At 39.5% G+C, this 12,907-nt stretch overlaps 1 protein-coding gene across 8 annotated transcripts in view; it reads left to right on the top strand.

Annotated features, from left to right (window-relative positions):
• Positions 1 to 12,907, top strand: part of Map7d2 (MAP7 domain containing 2) — a 106,393-nt gene that overhangs the window by 63,054 nt on the left and 30,432 nt on the right. For all 8 annotated transcript variants that reach the window (XM_026784750.1, XM_026784748.1, XM_026784749.1 and 5 more), the window contains 2 exons: positions 7,223 to 7,353; positions 8,522 to 8,646. In XM_026784750.1, coding sequence (XP_026640551.1) covers positions 7,223 to 7,353; positions 8,522 to 8,646 — 256 coding nt within the window. The remainder of the gene's footprint in view (positions 1 to 7,222; positions 7,354 to 8,521; positions 8,647 to 12,907) is intronic.

The raw sequence follows: 12,907 nt of genomic DNA, 5'->3' as shown, positions 1-12,907 counted from the left end.
TAAAACAAAACATGACAAAAAAGAATAAAAAATAAAAATTTTAGCAATAAAATTTTACAGAATTCAAAAAAAAAGATGAAAGGGGTGTTAATTCTCTTCAACTAATACAGGTCACTGTGGTTGTTTTTTTGTTTATTTTGCTTTGTTTTGGTTTTGAGACAGACCCTTACTGTGTAGCTCAGGATTCTCCTTCTTCAGTCCCCAAATGCTGGGACTATAGGTGTGTACTATTACATATAGCTCAGATCACTGTAATAGAGTATGAAATTAGTTCTAATACCACAAGAGTGAGTGAACTCTCCTAAATTCTTAAGTTATATCTTATTTGTTTGATTTTGCTAGGACAAACTCCAAAGCCATCCTTTGTTAGAATTATTTTATTTCCACATTTGTTTTGCCACCAAAATGTTAAATGTCACATGCACTATCTTGTTTAAACATTATTTTCTTTTACTTTAATTCTGCTTTTTAAAAATTTAATTTAATTCAGTCCCTTAGCTCATTGCATGCACCCTAGTTCCATGGAACCCTTTCTTGTTTTGAGACTGCTAATACCCACACAGGCTTCTTTAGCCAGAAGCAGAAGTATATATATGCTCTCAGCAGGCCAATGACTCAGGTAAAAGAGGCTAAGCTGTGAAGTCAAAATTCCTGAAGCAATTTTGATCAGACTTGGATTCCTGAATTTTTGCATTTTGCTTCTCATTTGCTGGCTTTATGAAGTTCTTTGAATGGTTAATAGCATTTTCTGCCTGGCTATGTTTAGCTGTTGCTGTTTCTTTTAAAGATAATTACTATATAGGTGAGTAAACTATTTTATGACTGACTGGTGGTATGTGAATGAGGTAGAAAATCGACTTGATGGTCTGTGGAGGTTAGTTCACTTTTCTTAGATAGTTGGAAAAGTAGCATATATATCTTACTCCCTGGAGTACCACAGCTGGCTCTACCACTCATTATTGCTCATATATAAAATTGGAGTTTTTGTTTTTTATTTGTTGTAATAAAAACTATATATGGTGGTGAATGTTTGTAATGCCAGCTACTCAGGAGGCCAAAGTAGAAAGAGTTTAAAGCAAGTCTGGGCAACATAGTAAGACCATGTTTAAAAATTTTAATATCAAATTATCACGAGGATTAAATGAGATCATAGTATAAATAAGATAACACACTGGTTGGCACAGAGTAAGAGCTCAAAAAATGTCTAGAGCCTTGCTACTTAAAACATGATCCATGATCGCCATAGGGCACAAAGCCGACAGGAGGAAAAGCGCTTTGAAAGGCTGTCAAGCAGTGATGGCTTAGTGTGATCAAAAGTGCATTGTGGAGGTTGGAGAAATGGCTCAATGGTTAAAAGCACTGGCTGTTCTTACAGAGGTCTTAGAATCTGTTCCCAACACCTACATGGCGGCTCACAATCATTTTTCCCTCCAGTTCCAAGAGATCCAATGTCTTCTTCTGGCCTCTGCAGGCACCTGTCATATATGTGGTACGCAGACTTATATTTAAGCCAAACACCCATATTTTTAAAAAATGAAAAAAAAAGCCAGCAATGGAAACTTTGTAGAAAGGCGGCTCTGAGATCCTCCCTAGCCTGCACATTGAAGTCTGGCAAACACTGGCTTTCCTTAACCAAATACAATTAAATCATGATGTCAAGATTTAATGCAAGCATTATCATTTGCATATGAGCAGCACAATGTCCACATAAGGTCCAGTCTAGACTCCATTACCAAGATACAGTGGATTTGGTGAAAATGACATCAAGTTACATAGGGTCTATTTTTTTTTTGCTTTGGGAGGGGGACAGTGGGGGACAAAATATCATGTAGTCCAGGCTGCTCTCAAACTCACTATGTAGCTGAAACTGGCCTTGAACTCCTGATCCTTCTGCCTCCATCTCCTAAGTATTGAGATTGCTAGTATATGTCACTATGTCCGGGTATAAAATCTCTTAAGTGGTTAGTATTTGATTTGCCAATTCTGCTCCTGGATATAGAGCCAGAAAAATTAAAAAATATTTCAAAATCAGTAGAGCATTATTTACAGTAGCTACGAGTGGAAACAGCTTGAATAAATAAACAAAATGAAGTATATATGTAAAGTAGAATATTATTCAGCTTTAAATAGGAAAGGAGGCTGGGCAATAGGTGGTGTACACCTTTAACTGCAGCACTCGGGAGGCAGAGGCAGGTGGCTGTCTGTGAGTTCGATGCCGGCCTGGTCTTTAGAGTGAGTTCTAGGACAGCCAAGACTGTTACACAGAGAAACCCTGTCTCGGGAAAAAAAAAAAGAAAGGAAGGAAGGAAGGGAGGGAGGGAGGGAATTCTGATAGATGAAGTTTGAAACTATTCTAAGTAAAAGAAAGCAGTCACAAAATACCATAACTTATATGATTCTTCTTATGTAAAATATCTGAAATAGAGAAATCCATAGAGACAGAAAGTAGATCAATGTTTCACAAGGAGTAGGGGAGGAAAGAAAGGTTAGTAACTGCTTAATGGGTAAAAGGTTTTATTTGTGAGTCTTAAAATGATTTGGAGTTATGGTTATAATTGTGAATATACTAAATAATCACTGAACTGGACATTTAAAGGGGGAATTATATGGTATGTCAGTTCTACTCAACAACAAATCCCAAATTATTAGCAAGTAGGAAGTATCCCCATTTTTTTCCAGCCTCCCATTTCCCTCCCCCTCCTCCCACCCTTCTCCCCCTCCCCCCAGCTCCTCTCCCCCTCCCTCTCCAGTCCATAAAGCAGTCAGGGTTCCCTGCCCTGTGGAAAGTCCAAGGTCCGCCCCCCTCCGTCCATGTCTAGGAAGGTGAACAACCAAACTGGCTAGGCTCCCACAAAGCCAGAACATGAAGTAGGGTCAAAACCCCGTGCCATTGTCCTTGGCTTCTCATCAGTCCTCATTGTCCGCCATGTTCAAAGAGTCCGGTTTTATCCCATGCTTTCTCAGTCACAGTCCAGCTGGCCTTGGTGAGCTCCCAATAGATCAGCCCCACTGTCTCAGTGGGTGGGTGTGCCCCTCGTGGTCCTGACTTCCTTGCTCATCTTCTCCCTCCTTCCGCTCCTCATTGGGACCTTGGGAGCTCAGACCAGTGCTCCAGTGTGGGTCTCTGTCTCTATCTCCATCCATCACCAGATGAAGGTTCTATGGTGATATGCAAGATATTCGTCAGTATTGCTATAGGATAGGGTCATCTCAGGTTGCCTAACCTCAGCTGCCCAAGGGACCAACTGGTGACATCACCATGGGCTCCTGGGAGCCACTCTAGGGTCAAGTCTCCTGCCAACCCTAAAGTGGCTCCCCTAACTAAGAACTGTGGTTCTGTGCTCCCCTGTCCAACCTTCCTCCATCCCAATCCTCCTGTTTCCCCAAGTTCCCCCCCCCTCCTTCCCTTCCAACTTTCCCTCATCCATTGCTGGTGGGAATGCAATCTTGTGCAACTACTGTGGAAATCAGTGTTTCGTTTTCTCAGGAAATTCGGGATCAACCTACCCCTGGACCCAGCAATACCACTCTTGGGAATATACCCAAAAGATGCCCTATCATATGACAAAAGCATTTGTTCAACTATGTTCATAGCAGTATTATTTGTAATAGCCAGAACCTGGAAACAACCTAGATGTCCTTCAATGGAAGAATGGATGAAGAAAGTATGGAATATATACACATTAGAGTACTACGCTGCGGTAAAAAACAATGACTTCTCTAATTTTGCATGCAAATGGATGGAAATAGAAAACACTATCCTGAGTGAGGTATCCCAGACCCAAAAAGATGAACATGGGATGTACTCACTCATAATTGGTTTCTAGCCATAAATAAGGGTCACAGAGACTACAATTGGTGAACCTAAAGAAACTAAATAAGAAGGTGAACCCAAGGAAAAACATATAGATATCCTCTTGGCTATGGGACGTAGACAAAATTGCCAGGGAGAAGGTTGGGATCTTGAGGGTGGGGTGGGATAGGGGTAGGGGGAGATGGGGAGAGAAAAGTATCCCCATTTTGGGGTTGAAATGTTTCAGGGATTCCCTAAGACTAAGCTCAGGTTTGATGATTTACCCAGAAGATTCAGCATACAGGTATACTCACCTCTTTTATTTATTATGATGAAAGGATATACAAAAATCCACAAAGGAGAAAACAACTAGGAACAAAGTCTAGAAAAGACAAGGCACAAGCTTCTATAGTCTCTCCAATATAGCCACTCAGGATGAGTTTCCTGGAGTTAAGACAAGTTAAGAATGTACTGCCGACCATGGAAGCTTGTTGATGCTGAGTTACAGAATTCTGATCATGTGAACTCCCATTAACCTTAAAGGTATATCTTAGCCAGATTGCTTCCTTGTTCCCTCTAAATATTTTTCGCCTGGCCCCAGCATAGTTCTGGCCAGTAAGTTGAAGCTTACCTGACCACCTTTTCAGATCTCAGGCAGTGTTATTATATTAAGAACACATACAAGAAGTGCCATTCTTGAGGGCTCATAGATTTCTATGGAAAACAAGAAGCTTAGAACTTCAGGACACTTATAGCAGGAGATTCATTATCAAGAGACACCCCACAATGTGACCTCCCACTGTAGTGCCTCTCACCATGTCCCAGAGTGCTTAGTACATTGGGAGTAATTCATTTCAGTCTGTGATTCAAGAGGGACTGCCTGAGGCTAATCAGTCCCAAAGCCCCCTCTGCTGGTGGTACTGGTTCATCTGCCTGATGAATATGAATAACATCTGAATATGCTGTGTTGGAACTATACCAAAATTGCCCCATCACGCTTCCTCAGTTATGTGCAGTCAAGATCCAGAAATTCATGCTCATAGCAGCTTACACAGGCATTGTGGGAAGTTTCTTCTGGAAGAGAGACCTTCCAAGACCAATTCTGGAAAACAAAGATCATAGATACCTTTGTGACAGTGTCCTCCTCCACGCCATTACAAGCTGGGTTTTATTTGTATTCTATTCACAGTCTGCAGCACAATTAATAAAAACCCAGAGATAGATTTTGGGTTTTTAGGATTCATGGAGGCAGGATCACCATTTTCGGACTGAGGTAGAGGTAAGAGTCAGTGGCTGGCTGCTTTGCTTTTCTGGTTTGAGCCCCACTATCTGTCTCTGAGTTTTTATTAATTGTGCTATACAGTCAAAACTTGATTTCTCAGTTATTCACCACACTTGTGCAAACCTCTTTTTAAAAGGATATAATATTTTTATGGGTGGGAAAGGAAGTTCAAGAAGCAAATAGAGAAATGTTTAAATAAGCTTAATCAGAAAGATACACTATATTTAGGGATCATTCAAAGTAAACTACTAAATTTTCAAAAAACTTAAACATAGGTTTATGCGACTTCTGGTTATTTTGTTGTTGTTGTTGTTTGTTTGTTTTTTTTAGCTTAGTCATTTATCTAGTGACAAGTGTAAAAAAATCATCCTCCTTCTTGGGACAGCTACATAGGAGAAACAAACATGCTTAGTTTATCTTAAGTGTGAATATTAGGAAAAGGTAAAGTAAGTAGAGTCAGGTCCTAAGTCCATTATTATAAACCATAGCTCCTTTTTAAAAAAATCAAACAGAGCCGGGCAGTGGTGGCACATGCCTTTAATCCCCACCCTTGGGAGGCAAAGGCAGGAGGATCTCTGTGACTTTAATGCCAGCCTGATCTACAGAGCAAGTTTTAGGATAGTCTCCAAAACTATACAGAGAAACCCTATCTCAGAAAAAGAAATCAAGCAGGAAACAGCAATGATGCATCTTTTCAACCTTTCCCAGACTATAACTTTTCCAAGAAAGTACCCACACTCTGCATCAGAAATACAGCTCTGAAGAGCAGCTTGGATTTTTTGGATGTTGCCATCAGAGACCTGTTTTGTGGACATTTATATGTAACCAAGGTGGCCCAACAGTATTCAGGATGTTTCACAGTTTAGAGACCAAAGGAGGGATGTATTTGCTGCAATCTCTAGTTGAATTTTAAAACTCTAGATCTCTTCTGGAAGTTGATTTTTTTTAGTATCTATTTTTATACAAAAATTATAGTTAAAAAAGCATTAGTTTGAAACTTGTTCTGGTTTCAGTACTTAGTTCCAACTCACCTACTGACGGCAAAACCAAGAAAAGGTTGGTTTTTTTTCCCATTTCCGTTGAAGGAGAAAACTAAAATCATTCCCCAGCCGTGATTAACCTCAGTTTAGGTAGCATGACCAAAAGTAGCCAAGAAATTCTGAGGCAACACTCTTGGAGTTTCAGTAGTTATCTTCAAATTCTGTAGGCAACTTTCACCTCACAACATCTTGACTGTTTCACACTATGGCCAACAACTCCATAGCTACACAAACACCACAGGTCTATTCCCCCACTATTCCCAAACATTATTTTTACTTTGTTTTTGTGAATTGGAGTTATTGTACAAGTTCACACCTCTGATGTCAGTTGCTTCTGGGGCCCCCAAGAACATTGGAACTCTGGGGACTCGTAACTTATGGCTATGATTTATTACAGTAGCAAGATACACAACCAAAGAAGCAAAGGGAAAAGTGTATGATAAGTAGAGGAAAACAAATGTAAGATTCCAAGGCTCTCCTAAGATAGTCATACAGGATATACTCCATATAACAGTACACATAAAGTATTGCCAACTGAGGAAGCACTCTGAAGATTCAATGCCTTGGGATTTTACTAGAAACTAATCATGTAGGCAACTTTACTAAGCAAATACCCAAATTTCACACACTTAGAATGTATTATTTTTACAAACAGTATCTTAGCACTCACTAGTGAATTACACAAACCTTCCTAAAATCTAAGCTCCTAGATACTGGCCAAAGTGCAATCTTGTAAGCAGACTTGCAAAGACAATAGTCAGGGCTTCTGTGTTCTTCCTGTGTAAGGAAATTGAGTTTAGAGACATTAAGTAGCCTTCCCAAGGTAATCCAGCTATTAGATGGCAATGCAAAGTCTGCTTAGCTCCAAAGTGCACTTTTAATCCCTCAAATAAATTTGACTCTTGAATCTTGGGAATCTTATTTAAGATAAGATCTATTCTGTATACAGTAGAAAAAACATATTTCAAAAATGTGGATTATACATTATATTCTTATAGAATATATTCTTTTCAATCTCTGATTCTCCTGCCTTTTCCATCTGTGTTTTCTGTATTTTCTGGCTATTATTCTGTAACTCTCTAGTATTCCATGCCTGTCCTCTTGTAGCTCTTGGAAGCCCTCTCAAATCTTCATACAAGTCCTCTCCAACCCGGACCACTGAGAGGAAGAAAGGTACACCTTCATCTGGTGTGGGAGATGCTGGGAAGGGAGCCATGGCAGGAGCAGAGCCATCTCAGGTAGGTTTAACTGCCCTCTGTCACTCTTTTCTGTACTGTAATTTGTCTGACAGTGTGATTGTTTCTATTATTGACCTGGGGTCTATGTTTCTGTCAGTCTTCAGGGACTGTTCAAGGGATATATTTGTTTTTTTTTTCCCAAACTTTAGAAAATTTTTCCTCTATTCTTTAAGGTTCTGGTTCTAGGAGTCTTGCTTCTGTATACAATTCAAACTGAGGGTCTAGGTCAACATTTACTCACAATAGCCTTTGAATATTTTTATATCATATAGATATTGTCAGTAAAATGACTGTTAAGCAGGAACCCATTCCCTTCTACTAAGAAATGTGTGTTTTGCACTCTACATTATACCATGTATGCCTCAGAGTTTACAAACTGGCATCTTAGATATTAAAATCACCTTCTTCTGGTAACGGTTTTGTAATAAGTATATATTTTATATTTATTTGAACTTAATCTTTTAAATTATTTTATTTTTTGAGATTGTAATTACATCATTTCTACCTTTTCTTTCTTCCCTCCAAGCCTTCCTATATACTTCTTGCTCTCTTTCAAATTCATGGCCTCTTTTTCATTAGTTGTTTGTTGTTATACAACACATATGTGTGTATGTATATTTATGTGTATGAATGCATATATACATATTAATTCATATATATATATATATATATATGCAAGTGTGAGAAGTTCTCTTTTGAGTTGTTAATCAGGGTTGTCCAAGAGACTCCCAAAACATTATAGACTATTGTTGTTGCCCATGGTTGCCCTCCAAGAGATGGAAGTAAGTCTCTATTGCTGAAAATACCATGTACTTCAGACTCAGAGCCCAGAGGCCTCTGAGCTAAAAGTGTATGTTTTTGTACCCTTTCCAGTTCTTTTATGTTTAGAGCCTTAATATGGTTATGCTGTTATTTATTGGTAATATAACAAAGTGTAGGGCAAAGGATCTCTATGTTGAGCAAAAGAAAATCATTCCAACTTGATGACTTAAATGCAATGATCTCATGGTATCACAAATCTCTATAAAGATTCATGCCACATGAGCATTAGACCTTTATATTGATCCCACTGGAAAAAACTGTGTCACTTTCATCTGAGGTAGATTTTCAACTTGTAGAAGCAGTACCAGTCATGGGCTGTGGCTATCATATTCTTTGTCCCCTATAGATGGAGAAAGTGAAGAAGGGACGAGTGACAACTTCTGTTTCCACTGGGGGTCTTGGGTCCCCACTGAGAAGATGTGAGCCTCCTGAAGACATTCCTAAGAGGTCATCTTCTCCTGTGAAATCTAAGTAAGCACATCTTCCCTTGCCAGAACTCTGATGGTTGACAGTCAGTTTAGTTTAGTTTAGTTTGGTTCCATCCAACATTGTTGCTTCTGCTCTGACGAAAGTATGTCCAACAGGAATGGGTGAGCAGGACAAATGCCTGCCTTTGGAGTGTATGTCTATACACTTAATGTATCTTCTGGATAAATGATGGACCATTTATAAGTTTATTGCTTGGTAACATATATAGGACCCATATTTGCCAAGGTGATATATTCAGCATCTTCTCTTTAGGACCTTCAATTCCATTTTTCTCTTCTTTATTTCCCCTGGCATTTTCCTTTCTCTTTTAATTGTACCATTTCTAACTCTAGATTGAAGTGACTGCATTGTGCATAGGCACTTGCTTACCATCTCCTTTCCTCCTCATCTAACTGTCTCACTGTCTGTCTCTTTAACATATTACTGATGGCTAGCAATTTTGTTCTGAAGACAAGTTTACTCAGATGTTTTTCTCTGCAGGGTTCTAGAAGATGATCTACATGCAAGTATATAATGTACTTTGAGCATATGTCCCTCAGTGTAGCAACTGAATGGAGACTTGTATGAAGTGAGGGGTCAGGCCTCAGTTAGAGACTTGTTAATCTGAAGCTCATTTGCACTGTATCAACATTTTATGTTCAGTTAGTGTTCTTCCGCAAAGCTTCTTTGAGGCTGGAACTGTCTTTATTTCTTGTTGTAAAACAAGTCCTCAGTATAGGTCTGTCTTGGTCCATTAGGACTGCTTGGAACTAGGGGTGCTTCACATTTCAGTTACTTAGATTTGAGAAAGCTTGCTTAGATTTCATTGGTTAAGCATTCTTGATCTGACCATTTGAAATCTGAAACATTTTTTTCAATACAGGGTTTCTCTGTGTAGCATTTTAGAGCCTGCCCTGGAACTTGCTCTGTAGTCCAGGTTGGCCTTAAAGTCATAGAGATCCACCTGCTTCTACCTCCCAAGTGCTGGGATTAAAGGCGTGTGCCACTACCGCCGACTCTGAAAATTTTGAGTAATGGTATGATGTTCAAGAAGCATTGGAACGTGGATCATTTCAGATTTCAGAACTTCTTATTAAGAATTATTAATGTAGCATAAATAATAAAAATCCACAGATATTGGGGTTAAAGCTGGAGATCAGAAAAGCAAAGCGGCCAGTTACTGGCTCTTACCTCTACCTTAGGCTGAAATGGCGATCTTGCCTCCATGAATCCTCAGGATGAGTCTGAGCATGAGACCTGTCTTTTCCCATCTTAATATTCCTCTCTATTTTGATTTAAGGTGTGCACTACCACCACCTATCTTCTATTGCTGGAATTAAAGGTGTATGCTACCACTGCATAGTTTATATGGCTGACTAGTGTGGCTGCTTTGCATTCTGATCTTCAGGCAAGATTTATTTATTAAAACACAAATACTATACCACTATAGATTAATCTAAAAATAAAGAAAGAAGACAAAACAAAAATAAAACAGAAAAAAAAGATAAAAAAGAATGCTTAACTGTTGTAGGAGCTGCGGGCCTGCTCTTTCGTCCCGCCGGCTCCCGCCCGGCTAGCTTTACACCAGAAATAACAACACACAAACTGTATTCATTTAAACACTGCCTGGCCCACTAGCTCCAGCCTCTTACGGGCTAATTCTCATATTTTGCCTAACCCATTTTTAGTAATCTGTGTAGCACCAGTCTTACCGGGAAAGATTCAGCATGTCTGACCTGGCGGCTTGCTTCATTGCGTCTGCCCTGGAGAGAGCTGCATGGCGTCTGAGATCACTTCCTCTTCTTCCCAGCATTCTGTTCTGTTTACTCCATCTATCTAAATTTTAACCTATCAGGGCCAAGGCAGTTTCTTTATTTAACCAGTGACCTTCCTCCATCACTTAACTTTTGTGAAAGAGTTGAGAGGTCTCAAGAGAAGGAAGTATTTCTTGGTTTTACCTTTTTAAATTAATTAATTAATTCTCTCATACATTACATCCTAACCACAGTTCCCCCTCCCTTCTATCTGCCTAGTTTCCCCTACACCTTCCCTTTCCCCTAGATCTACTCTTCTTCCTTTTCCCTTCAGGAAAAAAAAGCAGGCCTCCCAAGGATATGAATTAAACATACATGACAAAACAAGTCACAATGAGACTAAGCACATCCCTTGTATCAAGGCAAGATAAGGCAGCCCAGTAGGAGAAAAAGGATCCCCAAAGCAGGCAAAAGAGTCAGAGACAGCCCTATTCCCACTGTTAGTAGTCCCATAAGAACACTAAGCTACATAATTATAACATATGCAGAGGACCTAGGCCAGACATATATAGGCTCCCTGATTGTTGGTTCAGTCTCTGTGAGCCCCTATGAGCCTTACTTAGTTGATTTTGTGGACCTTGTTCTGGTGTCCTTAACCCTTCTGGTTCCTACAATCTTTCTTGCCCTTCTTGCATGGGATTCTCCAAGATCCCTCAACCTAAGACCTGGCTATAGGTCTCTGCATCTGCTCCCAGCAGTTGTTGGATAAAGACTCACTGATGAAAATTGGTCTACAATTAATATCAGAATATCATTAGGAATCATTTCATTTACTTTTTTTTTACCAGTTGTATTTTGTTCTATCCTAGGTCTTGAGCCATGCAGCCTCCAGTTCCTGGCCATCCAGGCAGTGTTAGCTATAGGCTCCCTCTCATGGCATGGGTCTCAAGTTGTACCAGTTATTGGTTGGCACCACACCTACAAGTTTTGCACTATCTTTACCTCAGCACATCTTGCAGGCAGGACAAATAGTAGGTTGAAGGTTTTGCGGCTAGTTTGGTGACCCAGTCCTACTGTTGAAGGCATGCCTGGTTAGAGGACATGGCCAGTTGAGGCTCCCTATACCCCATTACTAGGAGTCTTAACAAGGGCCATCCTCATAGATTGTGTTTCCATTGCACTAGGTTTCTACCTCAGCCCCGAATGCCCCCAGTACTAAAAAGCTAGATGTTTTGGTGGTACGTGTCTATACACATCTATAATCATAATATTTGGGTAGCTGAGCCATAAGAGATTACATAAATTCTAGGCCAGCATGAGATAGGCTATATATTGAAATCCCTCTCTCCAAATTAATAAAAATCAAGTGCCAGGAAATATAGATTTCCCACTGGTTGAAAATTAGTGGATGAATCACAATGGTTATAGACTGGTCTAGAGAATCATAGGAACTCATGTGCAACAAGCTTAAATTATTTATGAAAATTCAGCCAAACTATATAGTAATAAAAAACATTGGTCACACCACGCACAACCACAAGGGATTATCTCAGAAATGTTATGAATGAAAAAACAAGTTATAGAGGAATGCCATTAATAGATTCCATTTATTTTTAGTTCCAAGATGTACTACCTAAAAATGTTCTTCAGAATTAAATATGATAAAATTAGTTTTTACAAAAATAAGAACATGACAGACATAAAATTCAGGATGATACTGACCTCTTTCAGTGAGGGAAGAAGGGGCTCAGACAAGGGAGGGCCACACAGGAATCCTCAACATAATGATAATACCTGTCTTATCATTTTGTGAATGTTTGGACATTTGTTCTTTCATTCTTTATATCTTTTTATTATTTATTTATTTATTTGTTTGTTTATTTATTTATTATGTATACAACAGTCTCACTCCATGTATACCCACATGCCAGAGGAGGGTGCCAGATCTCATTACAGATGGCTGTGAGCCATCATGTGGTTGCTGGGAATTGAACTCAGGACCTCTGGAAGAGCAGCCAGTGCTCTTAACCACTGAGCCATCTCTCCAGCCCTCATTCTTTATATCTTAACATATTTTATAAACTTTGTTTTATATATTCAATATTGAAGAAAAAGAAACTTGATATTAAAAATGATGTCACACATAAATAAGCTTGATTTATTTTTGACATTTTATCTGCATAGACTACTGATGGCTCTTAATTATTTTTTAAACTTTTTTTTATTTTTTTCAAGACAGGGCTTCACTCTGTCCCCTGGCTCTCCTTGAACATGCTCTGTAGACCAGGCTGGCCTCAAACTCACAGAGATCACTTACCTCTGCCTCTTGAGTGCTGTGATTAAAGGCATGTGCCACCACTACCTGGCAACAATTTTTTTTTTGTTTTTCGAGACAGGGTTTCTCTGTAGCTTTGGAGCCTGTCCTGGAACTCCCTTTGTAGACCAGGCTGGCCTCGAACTCACAGAGATCCGCCTGCCTCTGCCTCCCGAGTGCTGGGATTACAGGCATG

This window comes from Microtus ochrogaster, chromosome X (genome assembly GCF_000317375.1).
Source record: "Microtus ochrogaster isolate Prairie Vole_2 chromosome X, MicOch1.0, whole genome shotgun sequence".
NCBI classification, from domain to species: Eukaryota; Metazoa; Chordata; class Mammalia; order Rodentia; family Cricetidae; genus Microtus; species Microtus ochrogaster.
Note: the sequence above shows the minus strand (reverse complement) of the source record. Positions and strands in the feature narration are given on the sequence as shown.